This window comes from Semicossyphus pulcher, unplaced genomic scaffold (genome assembly GCF_022749685.1).
Source record: "Semicossyphus pulcher isolate SPU_LCO1_2020_fin unplaced genomic scaffold, fSemPul1.0.p SCAF_28, whole genome shotgun sequence".
NCBI lineage: Eukaryota > Metazoa > Chordata > Actinopteri > Labriformes > Labridae > Semicossyphus > Semicossyphus pulcher.
The window spans coordinates 4601277-4622087 of NW_027211702.1; the positions used below are offsets into that span (position 1 = coordinate 4601277).

At 40.5% G+C, this 20811-nt stretch overlaps 1 protein-coding gene across 3 annotated transcripts in view; it reads left to right on the forward strand.

Annotated features, from left to right (window-relative positions):
• Window positions 1-20811, forward strand: part of vldlr (very low density lipoprotein receptor) — an 86519-nt gene that overhangs the window by 11768 nt on the left and 53940 nt on the right. For all 3 annotated transcript variants that reach the window (XM_069677134.1, XM_069677135.1, XM_069677136.1), the window contains exons 2-4: window positions 3199-3318; window positions 11390-11512; window positions 20413-20535. In XM_069677134.1, the coding sequence (XP_069533235.1) occupies window positions 3199-3318; window positions 11390-11512; window positions 20413-20535 (366 nt within the window). The remainder of the gene's footprint in view (window positions 1-3198; window positions 3319-11389; window positions 11513-20412; window positions 20536-20811) is intronic.

Sequence of the window (20811 nt, forward strand, 5' to 3'; positions counted from 1 at the left end):
TGAGCTTGTCAGTGGCAAAAACAAGCACTTTTGGTAGATGTACTAGAATTGGGTGCATCTGCCCGTAAGGATTACGTTCATACGTTGCAGTTATTAGAGCCCGGTTTGTGGCTGCTGGCTGAAGAAATTTATTGGAACCATTCCAAAACTTTGTTCGCCAATAGGGACCCGGTTGAAAAAAACACTGGAATTAACCTTTAAAAATTTACGGGGGAACCCATCTACTACTTAAACCCTCTCACTGGAGAAGCTTTAAACTGTTTACATTTTAGCTTGATTTAAGGATTTACAATTATCAGGTTATGAAAATAGTTGATTACTTTTATTAACAACAACACAGAAAACATCACAAGCCTCGACATCAGCCGGCCATGTTGCTGACTACATGAAGGTTCCTACTACACCGCTGCACACACAACCACATATTATGTCTATAAAACCGCAGATTTATAACTTGGGCCCGATTTTCATTCATGCATGAGTTTAGTTGTGTGTTGCTGCTTCAGTTAAAGGCCTGGAGCTCTTCAGGTTCAATCAAATCAACGGGGGATGTTTCTCTCCCATAAGGAGCTGCTGACCCACTTAAAACAGTTTCCTTCATAATGGCATTTCAGTAACAAAATACAGTTTTTAGAGACTTTCTGTCCTAATAAGAATAAAATCTTGGCTTTAAAACTGTAATCCTGTCTGCCTTAATTTTCTTGAATTATTTAAGTGCCTTAAAAGTTTTTTAAAAGGAACGTCTGTGACCCTTTTTAATGAAAAGTAGTTCACCTTTTAGCTCTTCAGGCCTTCTATCACAGTGTGCTCCATTTACACACCCAGACCGACACAGTCCAGACTGAAGAGAGCGTCAAGGTCAGACTGTGTTATTTTAAGGGAGTTGTCACCGCCTCCAGTACAACAGACTGTACTAGTTTTAGGAGCACAGTGTGCAGAGTCTATAAGTCCATTTTTTCATGTTGAAAGGGTAATTAAAATATGGTACAGTTACCTGTGCTCTTTTCCTTTCTGTTATTTGTGAATAATGTTTTTGAGCTTTGCCTCATTTGTTTGGATAGTTTTTTCACCGGGCCATGGTGGAGAGGAGGTCGCTTTGCTTGAAGTCATCTAGGATATATTTAGTTTAAAATCTAGATAAGTCTGTCATCCTGATTATCCATATGGTCATTTCAACATGTTGGTCTTTTTACACAAAACCTCCATGGCATGTCCTGGGAGAGGGATCCCTCTGCTGCTCTCTCTGAGCTTTCTTGCATTTTTTACCAACCTGGGAACCAGACAAATCTGTGAGCTCATGTATGATTTACTCTGGCAGATATGTCTGGTTCTCCTCCAGTTCAGACGTCCATCTGGCAATAACAACCAAAATGGCTACCATTGGAGAATGCAGCTTTTGCGTCTGTAACAAACTGGACAGTATTTCATGTTCTGTAGTAGGGCTTTAATTAATCCGTTGGTTACTCTCTTGTATGTATTATTTATTAGTTGTTTGGTCTATAAAAAGTCACTTTTTTAGCTTTGGGAAATCTGACGTATAAAGAAACAAGAAAAATTAAATGTTTAAGAAGCTCGAATTGGATAATTTTTAACTTTTTATGTGAAAAAATTGTTGGCTGCTAAATCATGTAACGTTATTTTTTTTTTACTTTTATAGTGTTGAACAAAAAGCCATACGAACTGGATGTTGAAACTCGAGCCAAACGGCATACTGCAACATCCAGTATTCTGTTTCTCTGGTTGGTTTTAAAGTCCAGTGGCATTTTGGTCCGTGCTTGTTAGAAATGGAAAATGGAGGTTTTAGACTAGTTTTAAAGGTTTATGGTGAACACCAAGGTCTAATGATGGCGGCAGTCCTATTTATATTGTTGGGAACATTTTAGCAAATTTGTGATATTGGCCTACATATAGAAGATGACTTTACTTTACAGTGAGTCTGTTGTCTACAACGAGTCTGTGACTTTTGGTGCAGTTTGGTGATGGTAACTTGTTCCCTTTAACTGTTTACTTGGCTTAAGAAAGCTGTGGCCACAATCACTTGATCAAATACAAGAAATAAGTTTCTACTTGGGCTGAACTCTGAATCGTTTGTGCACATGTGCACATCGCAATTGCCATGGTTATTGACATTGCAGGACGTGCGATAGTGAAGCAAATTAAGTGAAGCACTAACACTGCTACTAAACGAAAAACTCAAATAGCTTCTGTCACAGGGCTGATCACACTAATTAAACCTAAATCTGAACACCGTTAGAAGCGGTCGATGACATACAATATAAGTTGCGCAACTGCAACCCACGAGTCTTCATAATTATTTTGTAAGGAAATGTGTCGCTCAACTTGAAGGCTACTCTACTTTTTCATAGGGTTGTCAGAGTAGCTGAACCATGTGCGTTAAAAGTAGGACAGGGGTTTTGTGTTGTTAGACTTTAGAATCCCAAATAATAACAAATATGATTTCCTGTATTTCTAACAAGAAAGTTATCCCAATGTAATTTTTTTCCGGTGTCGTTTAGCCCAAGTTTCTACATGGTTTTGGAAAATTTTGAAAAATCTTTAATAGGTGTTTTTTCTTCCTCATCGCTTCTTGCACATTCGATGTCCTCGGATGTCCTTCAGACGACAGTCAAACAGATGGTGACAAGACATATTCAGGACTCTGGGGTTTAGCTCTACACTAAAATATTGATGTTACTTCATCTTAAGTTTAAAATGGAATCACAGCGATGTGACGACAGACATCAGCCAAGCGTGTCTGTTAAGTGCTCAATGTAAATTTTCTGTCCTGTTCATTGCATTTTAAAGTGCTGCTTGGATTACATTCTCTCAGATAAGAACCAGTATGAGATGTGACTGGTGGAGGAAGTGGAAGTTATTTCACTTCTTATTCCCAAGGTGGTTGTATGTTAGCAGAGGTACAGATATGAATATTTTGAAAGGCTTGGATTTCCACACAAGCTTGATTTCTTCTGGCCTTCTTTCCAACATGTAGAGCTGGCGTTTCTCCACAGAGATCTGCTCTGAGTGCCAGCTAGTTCTGTTCGAAACCATTTGTTTTGAAATTACAGCACTGCAGGGAGCCTGGCTGGGATTAAAAGAAAAGAACTCCATTTAAACAAACTGCATGATAATTGTGTAAAATTGGGACTATCATCACTTGACTTCTCATACCCCCTCTGTGTCTGTCTTCCTCTGTAGGTACAAAGACAGAATGTGAGGCCAACCAGTTTCAGTGTGGAAACGGTCGCTGCATCCCGTCCGTCTGGCAGTGTGACGGTGACGAGGACTGCAGCGACGGCAGCGACGAGAACTCCTGTGGTAAGACGCTAAACACACACTATTTGAGCACTACATCACAACATGGAAAATCTGTATTGCTTTTTATTCACTTATAATGATGTGGTTGGCGTCAAACAGTGTTGTAGGCCAGCTTTAGCGTGTTATTATTTAAGGGTAGAGTTTATCAAGTGGTTTGCTTACAATCTGTGAGCAGGTTTTCATTTGGCGACTGTAAAGTTGTCGACTTGTACGATGTGGTGTTATACAGTATGTAGGAAACTCGTATACAGAACGTAAAGATCTAAGACAATGAAGGAAATTAAATCTTTGAATTTGTCTGCAAAAGACAAAACAGTGTGGTCTTTCCTGCTTAACAAATGGTCTATAATCACACTCGCGTATTTTTATTATAAGAACCTGCTCGATATTTTTCATTATGCACAACAATCAAGAGCGTTTAAAGAGCCCAATGGAGACATGACTGCAAGGGAGTGTGTTTGTTGATTCGGTCACATATATACTTTATCACAGAGGTGGATTGCTTCCTTCTGTAGCTCTCTGTACCACAGTAATTACAGTCTGAACTTTAGACAGTCTCCACTGTAAAATACTCCACTGAATGTGGTTTCTTTTTCCCCTTATCAGATGGTCACACACATCATTTCAATTATACTTATATCATTTCAAGGATAAGGCTGTAAGAGGATTATATTCAATATTTATCTTTATGACAGCCATGGCCGGAGGCATTATGTTTTCAGGTTGTCTCTTTGGGTTATATTTGAAAATATTCCCTCCAGGCATTCCTGAAATAACGCATTGAAAAGAATGGGTAGGGGGAATGGGACGAGCAGCCACTCGGACTCAAGAATTTACTGACATTTTGTGGTCAAAGGTCACAGCAACCGAAAATGTTTTTTCTTTGTGTGTATAAATCAAGAATTCTTACACTTATGACACAAATATCTAATAGGATTAAATTATATTTTTTTTAACTGAAAGGTCAAAGGTCAATTTTGATGACATAATGTTCTGGAAAAACACTTTTATGGCCTTAAGACTGTCCCATTCTTGTGATGAACGTCCCAGGAATGCTGGAGGGAATTTTATATCTGGTTAATTTTTGTGTCCTAGAATAACTGAACACTGCAATCAATCAGTAGATGATCTCCCATTGTTCTACCCCTTTATGTACCTGTCCTTTCTGCTGTCGTGAGAAGGGTCTATTGACAATCGCATGCTCAGAGAGACGTTTTCTGGTGTTTTGTCCCTCCTGTTAATGATGGGGGTGCTGCCTCTCCTGTTAAATCCTGTATTTAGTCCTCCATCCCAGCCTCTGTCATCCTGTGGGAAACACATGGGTGGATGTAAACTGACTGGTTGGCAGAGGCATACAACTTCAAGGTGCTTATCAAAAGACCAAAAACAACACTGAATGTATCCAACTAGTGTCCAAGTGCAACGCAGCCAGAGCGTGATATATCTTATCCTTCTGTGACCTCGAGCTCCATTTCTGCCCGTTGAATATTAAAAATGCATCAGTGTGTCTCACTGATGCACTGCGCGACATGTTCCTTCATTACCATCAACCCAAACACTTTGGTTAATTTTTAATGCCTCATAAAACAGCCTGCTGCTTTATATACTTGCTCTAAACACCAATTGTGATTTAATCCACAACTGAAAATTATCCCCATCAAATGCAATATTTACTACTGTTTGCTAAAAAACTATTATGGTTCCCAGCTGTGAACCAGTTTAAAAATTAAACTGGGTGAGATGTGTCGGTGGAATATCTGCACTTTTGTTTTTTCAGCTGCATCATTGTACACAGAGCAGTGAGTCTCAGAATGACCCTTCAGTGTTCTTGTTTCTCATAAATGATGAACTATCTGCAGATAAATGTTAAAAATCACTGTTTCTCCAATGCTTGTCCTTGGTGGACACAGAACGATAGGCTGCGAGCTCAGCTGCAGCTAGCTTGTTTGACTGAAGGAGTTCAGACATAAAAAACATACTTAGCACGGTGTTTATTGTTTTTACCGTGTACTGAATCATTGACCTTTTCCACTTCTAAACAAAGGGTTGGTAATTAAAACTCGTGCTCTTCAGCTGGGCTTTGGGAGCTGCAAGCCGGGTTGTTGCTAACTTTAGACCACTAGCTGACCAAAATCCTTTCTCTAACTGATTGATATGATGGTGCCGTGACTTAAAACTACCTGGAGACCAACAAAAACAGTCTACCACCAGCCTTATCCTTCAACACTCGTCATAAATAGCTTTGTCTCACTTGTGATCCTCCTCAAAATGGCAACAATCCATGTTTGTCAGGATGTTTCTGCATGTGTGTGGATCAGTTGCCATATTCATTGCTCCTGTGCGTGTGTGGGCTGGGAATGTATTACACTGTTAATGTGGCCTTTTGATGGAGTGTGGGCGACTGAATGACGATCCATCTTTGTTATAATTGAGCATGTTTTCTTGCCAAAGTGAACAAAATATTAATTAAGTTTGAAAGAGAGTCTAAGGTGTATCGAGAGGTCACCTCACAGGGTGCCAGATAACCTTTGTTGGCAGGATGGTGCCAGTAGTTTTTTTTAATCTAGTTTCTAACTCTGGCATTAAGTTTGATAGCCACAAATATTTAAGAGTTAAATATAGTATTTTTTTGCAGCTCCATTAAAGTCCCTATTCTTAACAATAGCTTTGCTTTTTTGCTGTAAAAGATGCAATTATCTGTTAACCTGCAAAAAGTTAGAGCAAAGAATTTAAATGAACAGTTCAGGCATCAAGATAAAGTTTCCTCAATGCCCTCAGCCAGCTTCACCTTGAGGTCGGTGTGGGTATACTGTCTGAGTCACAATGTTACTCATAGCTTTGACCTTATTATAAAGAGATAGTGAAGCAGTTGTCTGTGACTCCTCTGCACCTTTTGGCCTAATTTTCATATCAGTAAGAATATAAAGTTACTTATCTGTTAGCTTATCTGTCTAATCTTTTTATATATATATGTCATTTAGATGAGAGAGAGGGAGATTGTGTTTTTAAAAAGCTTTGATTTTGTCATCAAACTTTAACTTGTTACTTTTAACTTTGAATATATTTGGGACTATTTATATTTTAGACTTTGTTTAGTTTGTGGTGATGAGACCTTGGTTGGGTGCTTCCACATATTTTCTAGGGCTCACCCAAATCACTCAGTTCTTTAACAAAGGTCCAAATTAGTATTTGAATGTCTTGTGAAAGCGTTATTTCTTGAAGGCATTGAGAGAGTATCTGACATGCTGACTGCTTGGACTCGAGGATAAACTGATTAGACTTGGGTGGTTAAACATCAACGTCGCTTTTAGCTCGATGTCATTCAAGATTTTCAGTATCAATTGTCTTATCAGTTGCTCATTCATTGGGAAGTGATAAAATGATTGTCAGACTCCCTACATTTATAAGACTCAAAACCTGGAACACAGCAGTACAACATAAGTACTTAAAGGGTTTTTGGTATGTTAGCTTATTTTTTTTATCACTCTTTTATTCTTGCATTTCTTTTCTTCCGAATCCCGTCTGTGCATTGAGAACCAGGTTTGCAGCTCACCTCTGCATTCCCATGGCATCCGTGGGCAGGAGGGCCTTGAAAAAGGCAGCTACAGTTGCTAAAAAAATGGCTATAGGGCGATGAATTTGATGGATTTACTTTAGATGTTGCCAGAACTACGTAAAAATACAACCTTATTCTCTTATTTTGGTTCTACTGGATTGTGTGGAGAAATATCTCAACCCCCAACGTTATGTGTGTACCTCTAAAGCCCTGTAGTCCGATGTTTTTATTAAGAACGTAGTCCCCACAGACGACAGAGTAGATGTCACATGTTCTCACTATTTTACATCCGCACAGATGTCACATGGCATTCAGAACCCATCATGTTAACTTGCCCTCCCCAGGAGCCTTCCCAGTGTCCTTTGGGACAGAATGACCCGGTGATGGGAAGGTAGCAGATAGAGCAGAGCTAAATATGGATATGAAAGAGGTGTGCGTGCATGTGTGCGTCCAATACTTATCAGATCGTTCTCCATTTTCTTTTGTCCCTCATCTATCTGGGTCATATGAGACTGTGAGGGAGGGAGGAACATGTGAAGGAAATGAGTGAGGAAGAAGGAAAGCAAAGGCAGGAAGATGAGAAAAAGAAGAGGATCATACTGCAGGGAGATACGGAGGGAAATAATCCTGATAATCAGAACTCCATCTTGATGGAGGATGCTGGCAAAAAACACTGATAAACTTTGGATATTTTTACTCCATATGGATAGATTTAAGCGCCTATTACACAGAAGAAATAAACTTAACAGCCAGGCAGTCTCTGAACAGCAGCTCAGCTTGCAGCCCCTCCTGAAGAGCCTCAGAGCCTTACACAAACATTTACTGTTTGCATTTAACTGTTTCATTCCATGTTCTTACTCGTTTTAGTCACGAAGTCGGTCTGTTTTGGAGATGAGGACCCTCTGTGGATAATTCAATTCTCCGTATTTGTGAATGATATACTGAAGGAATCCTAGACTAGCTGAGCACTTTGAAACAAGCTAAAGGAGTCCAACGTGTTGTCTAAAAGCTTTTGAGAGACTGATTTTTAACATGAAACTACCTTTTTTAGTCCTTATTTACCAGTTTTGTCTTTATTCGAACAACCTTAGCAACTTTAGCCCATGTTAATAAACAAGGTAGTAAAGTTTGACTCCTCTGGTTTCTTCAAGCTTCCATCATTATCAGGTGAAAGATATAATCTCATAATTCTGCTAGTTTGATAAACGCCTATGCGTTTTTTGGATCCGTCATCCGATAAAAATCGTTATGCACAGAAACCTTGCATACTAAGTCCGATTCATTTTATTATTCTATGCTTTTTTTTAAAAAATTTTATCCAAAGATAAAATACTGGGTCCATCCGATGTGGAAAAGTCAACAAGGCCATCCCCAATGCCAAGATGTTCTGCAATCACCTGCCGCAAGCTGTCTTTGAATTCCACATCTCTATATTCTTTGGTAGATTTAGGCCATGTCTACACGTACATGGGTATACACACATAGGTACGTGGGTATTAAAACCTCGACTTTTGTCTGTGTTTTGACCTTTCGTTCAACTCACAAGCCGTTTTAGGTCACTGAAAACGGATCTTTTGTAAAACTCCGGCCAGGATGAAGACTTTTAGAAACTCTGTTTTTGGCTCGTGACGTCAGGCTGTGCTCCGTTATCTCATTTTGTGAGGTGCCACAAATGAGGCGACATTCCTTGCAAAATGACAGATGTGACAAAAACAATAATGCTTAACAGGACTTTTTACATGTTGACGCATATTTTGACTGGCCGCATGCAGGACCGGGTTATATCGCTGCCTGTCGGTGTGGCATTCTCATGACAGCGTTTCTGTTGTGTTTTTGTGTTTTTGTTTGGATGGAGATTTTTTATGACCGTGTTTGTGTGGACTGGGTTTTTTTGGGAAACAAAGGAGGTAAAAACTCAGTTTTCAATAAAACCCACGTACGTAGAGATGGCCTTAGTGGCTGGGAGACGAAATGAATTGGCTTATGCCATTTTGCTGATTATGTTTGCATGTATGGTGGCTCTGAGTGGTCAAACAACTCTCAAGGCTTTTGACGGGTGTGAAAAAACGCAGAAAATCAAACCTGTTCCAAAAACTTGATAGACAAAATGTTTTGATTCGGTGTGTGAACGAGATTGACTCAACGTGAGGTCGTATTTATTTTTTGACGTGCGACGATCTCAGACAAAAAATACGGACTTGGTCCGCAAGTATCAATCAATTTATAAACACTTACTGCGATCATATCTTTTGCCATATTGCCTACCCGTCCAGATGGCAAGAGTAGGGAGTGTGCTCTTTTTTTAGCTGCTAAAGACATTTTAATTCACAACATCTGCAGGGAGTGATGATTCATGGATCACTCATAGCCTTTTGTTACTAGACATCTGAAACTGCAAATTTGAGGTGACTGAAAATATTTGGTGTTTAAATAATCTAACTGAACAAAAAAGTAGAGTGTACGAGCTTCCAGTTGTACACTTGGAATTACTCTGGAAATGTACACTGTAATTTATCCAGGCAAAAGGTAAACATGGAGGACGTTGAGCTTGAATCACCACCCAGTGATTGTGCTCTTCTGTCGGTGTTTCATTCCTTCACCGTCTCATAGCCGCTGACATTTTACCACATTTCAGTATCTGTCTGTTCGCTCGCCGGCAGATCAGAGCTGCCCGACAAAACTGAGGCACACAGGCGTGTGAAAGATCAGAATCCAAAATGAATTAATAAAAGAGAAGGTTTATAATGAGGCCCGCTGTGACTTGCTGCTGTCATAGTCTGCTTGTTCCTGGGGTACATATTTGTATTCTGGTCAGAGACTGAGGAGAGGCCTCAAGGAGACACTCAAGTTTGTTTGAACATGAGGTGCTGAGAGTAGAGGGTTTTTTTTGTGTTGTAGATGGTTTTGAAATTTCTCAAACACTCGCTCTTCTTTTCCTAAATCTTTTTATAATGAATCATTTCTCGAGTTTGCATTAAACTCTTTATTTAATTCAGCAGATTCTTCATCTTTTGGTCTGTTTCTTCTTCCTTTTTTTGCACCAGACTAACGTACCATTTAGATGGGGCTGAAGGAATAATCATTTCGTATAAAATCTTGGTTGAGAGTTCTAATTGAATGAGCCTGATTCTTATTAGAGCTTGCATTATTAAAACTGTCCTGAGCTGTAGGAGTTTAAATGTTTAGTTGAAGTTAAATTTGCAGCTGTTGTAGGCACATGTACTCAGCTGCTCACTTTCCAAGATAGCTGAAAAACAAACGTTTGAGTGTCAGGCCCATAGGAACCACAGCATGCAGCTAAAATTAACCAGTGATCTTTGGTTTAGAAGAGTCATTTTAAAGATAGACAGGGGGCTGTGTTTTTGTTGTTAAAACACCAATAGAGGGGTGGGTGTAGCTTTAAAAACATCTAGATGATGGGCCTCATTTCATTTTCAGACTGGACCCTACAGAGAGAGGGAAATCTTGGTTACATTTTTAAACACAGATTGTTTTGGGTGTTTTTGCTTATAGCACAGGAAAGGAAACACATTTGTGCAACATAAAATATTTTTCCTCACTTTGCCCAGTCTACAATTTAATGGCTAATGTTCTCTCCTAAAAGCTTTTAATTGATTCAAGAAAATGAGTTTATGAAGAAAAGCTGCTCTTTAGGTCAGGTCTTAGTTCAACTGCAACGTCAATTTTCAGCCTAATCCCAAAAGTTCAAGATATCAACCGGCTGTTATCAATACATGCAGTATAATGCCACAGTGTAGTGTGTTTTTCGATTTTCTTTGTAAAGGAATGACTATTCAAAAGTCATGACCCATCCCTAGTGCCAGTAGTTGTTCAACCAACATCACCATCAACAAAGGTTTTTTTGTTTTAGCATAGAAAAGGACAACCAATTTGTGCAACGACAAATAATTGGAAAATGTTCTCCAAATCTCCTAAAAGCTTTTTACTGATTCAAGAAAAAGAATCTGAGAACGCTAGCTAACGGGTCTTAGCTAAAGTGTACCCTCAATTTTCAGCCTAATCTCACAAGTTCAAGATATCAACCAGCTGTTATCAATACATGCAGTATAATGCCACAGTGTAGTGTATACCAACATTTAAATTTCTAAATTGGTCATATTTTCTTTAGTTTGATATTCACTGTTTAGAAACCTAGAAGGCGCTCAATAACAGTCCTTTTGATTGTCATCACGTTGGAACAAGATCCATTTAAACGGCTGTGTAGGTCACAAAATGTCATATCAATCATTCAGCCCTAATTGAAGACCTTTTGTGTCGTGTGTAGGCAAAGAAGGAAGTCCCATCTACCTACCAAATAACAAATCTTATACTCGTGACCTTTTCACCTGATAAAGACAGAGGCAGGTGGAAAGTGGGAATGACGTCGGGACTGCAATTCATATTCCTGTGGTGTCCGTTTCTAATGTGAAATGTTTGATTAAGGACCATGAAGCCTTTCTCTCGTCTCCTCTCGTCTGTATAATGAATCCCTTTATCTTTTCTCTCCCACTCCAGTGAAAAAAACCTGTGCGGAGTCGGACTTTGTGTGTCGCAACGGCCAGTGTGTTCCTAAGCGATGGCACTGCGATGGGGAGCCGGACTGCGAGGACGGGTCAGACGAGAGTCAAAATATCTGCTGTGAGTAACCTTTCTGATGAACATGTCACCGGGCTAACACTAGAATATATTCAGAGCTGAAGCTTCTTTACCACAACAGACGAGATCTTTCATGGCTTGAATACTTTTCATGAAGCATACTGATGTTACAGTTCAAATAACTTAACATCCCCACTTAACATAAGTTTTTTCATTGATATCCTCTCTTTAGGCAGTTATACTTGACTCTTTTCAGTATGCTATAAAAACACCCTTACAGATATGAAACTTTCAAGACATTTTTGGTGTCAATGTACTGAAACTTCATCAGCAGTAAATATGAGTGATCAGGTACTTTGTTATTGCCTTTATGTGGTTGGGAGAAAGTCCAACTTTATATATGACTTTGAGATATTCTGTCCAACATCGGCTTTGGAATGGAGCCTGACTGATGGGGGATGTTCGAGAGTCACTGATTGAAGAGGGGGAAGATTCACTGATTACTGAGCCAATTTAGTTTTTGAGCTGGAAGGAAAAAAGATGTTTTCTATAAAGAATTGTGCATAATTTTAATTAGGTATGTATACTATGGAGTGGGAACTCTTTGAAGGGCAGAGTACAATTATGACGCTATTTCTAAATCAACCAAGTCATAATTTTCTGCATTATATGTACTGTAAAAAAGTTCTCATAATGACCATTAAACGTACACCAATCAGCCATAACATTATGACCACCTGCCTAATACTGTGTAGGTCCCCTTTTGCCACCAAAACAGCCCTGACCTGTCGAGGCATGGACTCCACTAGACCTCTGAAGGTGTGCTGAGGTATCTGGCACCAAGACATTAGCAGCAGATCGCATTGTTTGTCCAGCACATCCCACAGATGCTCGATTGGATTGAGATCTGGGGAATTTGGAGGCCAAGTCAACACCTTGAACTCGTTGTCTTGTTCCTCAAACCATTCCTGAACAATTTTGGAAGAAAGAGGCCACTGCTATTAGGGAATACTGTTTCCATGAAGGGGTGTGTAGGTAGGTGGTACGTGTCAAAGGAACATCCACATGAATGGCATGACCCGAGGTTTCCCAGCTGAACATTACCCAAAGCATCACACTGCCTCCGCCAGCTTGCCTTCTTCCCATAGTGCACTCTGGTGCCGATGAGCCCTTGTCGCAGGTTCACTAGTTTTCCTTCCTTGGACTACTTTTACTGACCACTGCAGACAGGGAACACCCCACAAGAGTTTTGGAGATGCTCTGACCCAGCCTTCTAGCAATCCCAATTTGGCCCTTGTCAAGGTCGCTCACATCCTCACGCTTGCCCATTTTTTCTGCTTCCAACACATCAGCTTCAAGGACAAAATCTTCACTTGCTGCCTAACATATCCCACCCATTGACTGAGCAATGTTTACTTGACCCGTCAGTGGTCATTATGTTATGGCTGATGAGTGTATATATGCTGATACAATATATCGATGATGGGCCAATATCGGACAATACTATGGACCTTCCCTTATATCGGTCGAGCTCTACAAGTCATCAAACGCAACGGTGAAAGTCACGTGTATTTTGTTTTGAAGTCTTTTGCAACAATAGGTAGAGAATAGTACAAAGACACAGAATCCTGTTTTTGTTGAGATTATATCAATATTGTTCTTTAAACACGGATCCAATAATAGACCTCTAAAACCAACATCCTGTGTTTGAAGGCTTTATAACCCAGTTTTGTAAGACTGACATAGCTGAGGTGACTTTTACTGTTCAATAAATCTGTTGCATGCTGCACGATTGATTATTATTCCTGCTTTATCTGCCGCCTGAGAGAACATTGCTGTACACAGGTCACCTATTCCTTCTATTTTAACTTTGAACAAATAGGTTTATTTACAACTAGTTTTGCAGAGAACCTCAAAGCAGATTAGCATCAAGAAAGACCGTAAATAACAGAAGTATGAACTGGGGCTTGTACACATGGGTCCCCCAGGTCGGCAGTGTGAGCAGCTTTAATTACTGCAGTCTCTGAGACTTCAGTGTAGAGTGCAGATTCAGGCTATAGCAACAAACGGCAAGGACAAAGTGACCTAAAACCAGTGTATTTATTACGTTTAGGCTTCAATTAGAAGGTGTTTGCTTGCTGCTCATGTGTTGAAAGGCTCCTTGTGTTGCACCTTTGTCATAAGTCCCCACACTCTAACAAATCTAAACCTAAAGGGATTCCTGCCAGTATACACCATATGGTAGTTTGAGTTGTTCGTCTAATCAATTTGTCCACTTGCTTCAGATGCCTTTTAATCTGAAGCTTTTAACCAACGATTCTTCTTTTTTTGGTCATGTGATTAGTATTTCGTGAGATGCCTCCTAAAAGTTGATCAGAGAAATGTTGCCAATTTCTCGATTTCTTTTTTGTTTGTGTTTCTAAGTGGTGTAACTGGTCACAGGGCAGTGCAGGCTGTAAACTTTGCAGATAATTTGCTTTCCACTTAAAACTTTGGGAACAATAAAAACTGAAGGGTAATTTTCTAATTCTGTGGAGGTCTTTTCTTCTCCAAAACAAATGGACCAGAGGTCACAGCTGGTAAAAACCATGAATAAAGCAGTTTTTATTACAACTCTGTGTTTCTCTGTTGCTCTCCATCTGACACCAAACATCAGGAAGGATTGTGAGCCGAGCTGTCGCTAACTTGTTCTGAGGGTCTTTCACATTTAAATAAACGGTGCAAAGCTCTCAGTTCCATTTTGTGCTTCATTCCAGCTCGTGTACAATTTTGCATCAAACCAAGATAAAAAATGTGGTTCTTTGCCTGAATGTGGTGCATCTTCTGGAGGCAAAATGCAATGCAGTCTGCATTGGTAATTTCGGGTCTGTCTTTTGGAGTTGGGTGGATAGGGTGTCGTGCTGTACAGCATCGCTGTTATGTGTGACTTGACGCTGGACAAGGACGGGGAGTAGCGACACTATTCAACTTGGCCTTCCTACACTCATCATGCTACACTTTTTTCTTGCTTAACATCACTTACCCTGAACCTGGAATACCTCCAAACCGATGCCGAGCCGTTTTGGGGGACCTGTGTTTCGGTTTAAAGAGTGACTCGCTCTCTTCCTGTTTTTAGCCTAACAACAAGCAGCGTTCAAAGTGCGACTGAGGGTTGGTAGCCTACATGACACGTTTGCACAAACAACACTTCAAAGACGCTACAGAGAAGTAGATTTTAGGCTCATAATATAAAACAACGAAGAGGCATTCACGAGGACAGCTACATATTCTCTTCCCGTTTTCAACAGCTGCTGTAACTATGACAACCACAGACTCCTTTGGCTGAAAGTCACCATTTGGCCTCTGTTGTTTACTCTTCCACTTTAAGCTGCCTCTGCAAGGTAGGCATCCATGACATGACATGCCAGCTCCCCCAAAAGTGCAGCCCAAACCCCTCGATCGCCCCCTGTGGGAATGACTGTTAGTTTAGGCGGCGCATTATTTGATATACAGCAGAGTTGTCTCTGGGCGGAGCATGCAGTTTAAACGTCTGTATGGCCATCTATCAGTAATTTACCCGTGGGAAGCCAAAATCATGATTGGGATTAATATTATATTAATTGTGCAGCCCTAATTGGTCTTCAAAAGGTTTTTTTCAGGGAGACAAACTATTAGTAAAGGTCTCTTCCTCTCTGGTGAAGACACTGAGGGTCAGTGTCTCTCCAACGCTCTTTGGACTTCCCGTCAAGCCGTCTACTTTCTGCTCAGCCTATGTGTCTGATTTCTATGATGTTGTGACTTAAAGCATGAAGAATGCAATTAACTGGAATATTTTTCAATCAGCCCAACAGCTGGTGCTTATGAACACATCTTAACTTCTTCATATAGGTAAAACATTAGACTCATGTAGGCTGATGGGGATTAGTGACGTATAGTCAAAGCTTTATATGGAACAGCCAAATAGATTCAACTGACAAATCCGAGCAGGCAAGGCCCTCCTTTAGAAAGTAAATATATTGGGGTTTCCTTGAGGCTGAAAGCTGTTTAAGACTTTCCGGTGATTACTCTTTGAGCTGTTTAAGCAGCTGCAGATTTTTACAAAAAGCATTTGTGACCATGAGTGCAGAGTAGAGAGTTCCTGCTGTGGGTAAGAGTATCTCACTGTTGCAGAAATTCAGCGAGGCACTTAAAAGCAGTCAGGGGGAGTCCCCTGTGAGCAGCCCTGTCAAATAAATAAGTTGTTTAAGTGGAACTAAGGGGAGCTGCAGGGCTTTAAATGCTATGACTGTGATGTGGGGTTATGCCGATGTGCTTGTTATAGATAAGTGATGATGGAAAGTGTTTATACTGAAGTTGCTTTTTATTGAGTCTCTCCTCTGTGCTGTTGTTAAGACAAATGGACTGTGGCGTCTCCTCAGGTAAAACGATAAACATCAGAGGAAAGAGGAAGCACTTCATCAAACACTTGTTGGTTTGATCTTCACTGTGCTCCCTGAAAGCTTCCTGAATGCTTAAAGCTGCTTTTGTATGACAGCTGAAGAGGGATAGAAAGTGTCTCTTTAATCCATTTCATGGTACTGCAAATACTGAACCTCAAGTCTGCTCCCGACTTCCAGACGGCAGAGTACCGGGACGAAACCAGTATCCTCAGTGGAGATCATAGAAGAAAGCCTTGCTCGGGGGTTGATGAGACATTCAGAACCTTTTTTTTTGCTCCTAGCAGCAGAAAAGTCTAGAGATTTATATATATATATACTTAAAGAAAAAACACTCATCTAAATAAATTCACTGCAATTTGAAACAAAGCAATAAATGTTTGCTAATAATAGCTGACAGGAAGACAAGAAACCTCTGTGGCGGATGGTGATTAGTGCTTGATTCAACCAGCTCTGTTGGGATTGAATCCAAGTCCACTCTTGGTGTCTATGCCACTAAATGTATGAGATGCGACTTGAAAATCGCAATTGATAAGTGTTATGAATCATGCGACAGAAGCAGATTCCTGGTGGAATCTGGTCTGAGCATAAATGTTCAACGTCTTCAACTAGTCGGTGAAAAAACGTTCACTATTGAACCAGTTTTGAAAGTGATTTGGCGCACGAGATCTCAAAGCATGAAGAACAAAAACACGAGACTAAGAGATATAGGAAAAGACTGTATAACAACATGCTGAAAATACTCTTACGACCTAAGCCGACGCTAACCGAGAGTAACATAAACATCAGTGCAAAACTAATTTTTATACTCATGGACGCACACGCGATAAAGAGTCCGGAGATCACTGATCACCGATCACTGTCTCCGTAGTAGGTGCAGTAAACAAGTCCAGGCATGTCTCCTACACTGCTGTGTTTCGGGGGATGCGCCGAGTTGTGCTGCGCTCAGAAACATGAGTTATCTGACACATTTTTACACATATTTTTAAAGATCGATCTCGGGATTTATTAATCGATATTGGGTCATTCAAATCGGAAAATTTACTTTTTTTTTTTAAAACCCAGTCCCACTGGACAGTATCATTTAAATCCTCATTCTTATTGATAGCACCCAATAATTTAGTGAAAAATAACTAACATCTGGTGTTATTTAGGAACGTAAATTAAAAGTTTACTTTTTGCTGAGTTCATAACTACAGTCAGTTTAATGTTTTTTATCAGCCTCATTGTCAACAGAGCAATGCTGGAGCAACAGTATTTCAGACTGAAAACGTAATCTTAAAATACGAGAACCTAAATGAACCATACAGTATAAAAAAAAAACTGTAGCAGAGATATCTGTTAGAAACCGAGGGCAGCGTGACTCCAGTCTGTAGGCTGCTCTGATGCTCTCAGCTCTGATGTTGACAAAGTCAGTGAAGTCTGCTAAAACACTTCGTCAACCCGACGGTGGTTAATCCTGCTCTCCCTGTGATGGACTCTTCCCTCTGGCTAACACACTTTCATCAGCTTACCACGAGAGACGACCCAAAGTGCGCCGCTGAGATTTTATAACTGATTATGAACGGAACTGACGCTTTTACTTTCTCTGACTCCTCAGAGCAACATGGTGCACTGCAGTTTACACACAACTTACTACCCTTTACATACATTACTACATTTAGTGAAAACACAACTAAATGCAGAGTTGAGCCCACACCTGTGAATATTTTTCCCTGTCATCCCAAGAAGCATAGAATTTGCAGTAAGGGCATGTCAAATCGCCCAACACTTGGAGCTTTATCATCATTTCGGGATGGATAGGAAAAGGATAGGAAACTGTTTAGGAGCTTCTCAATATTTCAATAAGGTCCCCAATGCCCATTCCTAACTGCTTCTACTGGAGATAACTTCCTCTTTCCAAATACATGATTTAGAAGGTTTTCTAATATTGAAGGTCTTGAGTGGATTTTTTTGTAAGAAACAAGCAGGGGTTTTGTTGTGAGACTTAACATGTCATTTGAGAATAGGTAGTGGAAAAAATTTGACCAATTCTTGAGCCAGAAACTGAATTTAACCCGCAAGGCCTCGTCTCAGTGTTTGTGTAGGGATTTTCACACGTGCGTGACAGGGTTATAGCTCTTTTCACAAAGCAGTCCTTTTGGTTTCTGAGTGCACAAACCTGAAAGCAGCATAAATAAATAAATACTTTTACCCCTGGCAGAAAAGAAAACAGTACATCGGGGCAAATCCCTCCTGTACTTCTGGATGTGGATCTTTGGTTTGCTGATGCCAAAACGAGAGTGGTGCAGTGTGGGGAGTTGTTAAAGCAGAGTTATTCAAAGCCTCTACTGTGTGGTGTTGCCAAGACCCTGTGAAGTTTCTGCAATGTTTCAGAGAAAGTGGCGTAGTTGGATTGCAAAAAAGCAGCCGGTAGGCCTGGACAAGGAAGTGAAAAACACAGATGTAAACCAGATTTTTTTTTTTTTTAGCTAATGGAACTTTTAAATCTTAGATGATGGATGGAGCTTTTGTCTGTCCCAGAATGCATGAGCTCAAAATCGTGGAAGAATTTGTTACTTTGATACTTAACTAAGGGTGGTGGTGGTAGAGCTTGTTGTTGTTGTGGTGGTGGATGTTAGGGTGGTGGTGGGTTGTTGGCGGTGGATGTTAGGGTGGTGGTGGGTTGTTGGCGGTGGTGGTGACGGTGGTGGTGGGTTGTTGGCGGTGGTGGTGACGGTGGTGGTGGGTTGTTGGCGGTGGTGGTGGGTTGTTGGCAGTGGATGTTAGGGTGGTGGTGGTGGTGGTGGTGGTGGTGGTGGTGGTTGTTGTTGTTGCTAGGGTGGTGGTGGGTGCTTGTAAGGGTGGTGGTTGTTGTGAACAGTTAAGACATGATGGTATGTAGGGCTGCCTCCTAAAAGTCAACGATTTAAATGATTAGTCAAGAAGACTTGAGTATCTTGCATTGTGTAAGTCTAAGGTTGTAAACCTTAAGAGTCTCAAAATGACCTTTGTTACCTGCAGGTGTCCTTCTGCCAAAAGTAATAGGCCTGGTGATTTATAACAGTAAAGACACTGAACAAACCACTTTAAAAACTTGTATGTTTGACCCCCTTTGATGGAAGGGCCTGTGAGTTTAGCTGTTGCTAGCTTGTTTTAAGGTGCTTAGCTGGTTGAGGGCAGGATTCCTTCAGTGCTCATAGCTCACAAGGTTATTACCAGAGCGGACTGACCCACAGAGGTCTCGTCCTCTCCAAAACTAACTGACTCGGTTCTTAAAACTGATAAAAACACTGATTTTTAGCGTGACACTGCTTAATTTAGAGTTTCTTCAATCCGAGGCAGAGCTGCCGCTAACTTAAGCTCAGTTTGTCACCTTGACATTATAAGATCGAGGTGACAGATGAGGAATGAAACACTAAGTAGTGTGCTGGAAATGTTTGACGTAAGTGCCATGTTTTTGTTTTACGACGCACATTATCAGACTTATACACGAGTCTGTTGTTATGCTGAAGCTTCATAAAGAAAAGCCAATCTGATTCAACTGACAAAATGCTGAGTCGGGTAAAGCCCAAATGGCGCATGGATTCACTTCGCCTTTTCACGTGTGTTCTGGTCTAATTTATCCTCCACACTTAAATTTAAAATGAAAGTTTCTTGCTGAGAAATTGAATAAAAAATAAGCCCTGCAGTGCCATTTGTTTTGTGTCTCTCTGACATGGGGCTGTTCTTGTATAGATTAAATGGTACAACCTGTGAGTACTCAATGTTTCCACTTGCACTTGGAATAGTGTGTCGGTCAACTGAAGGTCTTGAACAGTTTGTAGTCTGTACTTGTGTGAGTGTTACGAGGCCGTGTTAAGTTTCAGTCATAGCTGTTGTGGTGTGCGTGCAGGTCAACGCAGCCACTATATCTGTTATATCACTGTGCTGTTTGACCAGCTGTTACACATGACTTGGCAGCTGTGAGTGGAATCTAAAGCACGTGTGAGTGTGTTTGTCTGCTGCAGCTTTGTGTGTGAAGGACTCGTGCTCTGATTGTGCTTACGTCCGTTGTCTTGCATCAGTGTTGAATTAAGGAAGTGAGCAGCACTTTCTATTCACTGAATCATTAAGGAAAAAGACAACCAAGATGTTAACTCAAAATCTCTGTCATTAGTGTCAACTTTTGTGCGCCTGAGAAAACCAGCGGTGGTTTTAAATAGACCACAGTGTGTAATTAGTTAGACATTGAAAGGTTTTAAAAGACACAACCACCTGAGAAATGGTGCTAGGGTGTAATCCATTCGAGTTTTAATGATGCTCAAACTATCAGTCATGCTTTAATTTCCTTGCAGTTTTGTAACAGATGTAAATCAATATAGATTAAAAAAGCAGCAGTGACACATCCAACAAAACCAAGAAAAGGGCACATTATTCATTTTGCCCATTTGATGTTTTCACTTGTTAGTTTCTAACTCCTACTTCTTACCTTTTATATACATTTATCTGAACTGCTGAACAAAGATGCAATGATACATTAACTGTGTTTTGCGTTTGTTCATGCAGACATGAGGACGTGTCGCATGAATGAGTTCAGCTGCGGCGTGGGCTCCACTCAGTGTGTCCCCATCTTCTGGAAGTGTGACGGAGAGAAGGACTGCGACAACGAAGAGGATGAGGTCAACTGTGGTAGGTGGACATGCATGAATTAACATGGGAGGGATGTTTGAAGATCAATCTAAATGCTGAGGCAGACATATGACAGTTACAGAACACAACATGGTAGGGTTAATGTAATAGAACTGAAGGTCCTACGCTCAAGCCAGTAGCCCCTTTGACATTGCAAGTTCAAGCCGGGACTGTTGTGCCTCTGTGCGTTTTACACATGGACTGTATAAAAAGATATACGACATGACAGCTCCCTGAAAGTGAAGCTAAAACCTCTCTATCGCCCCCTGCTGACTG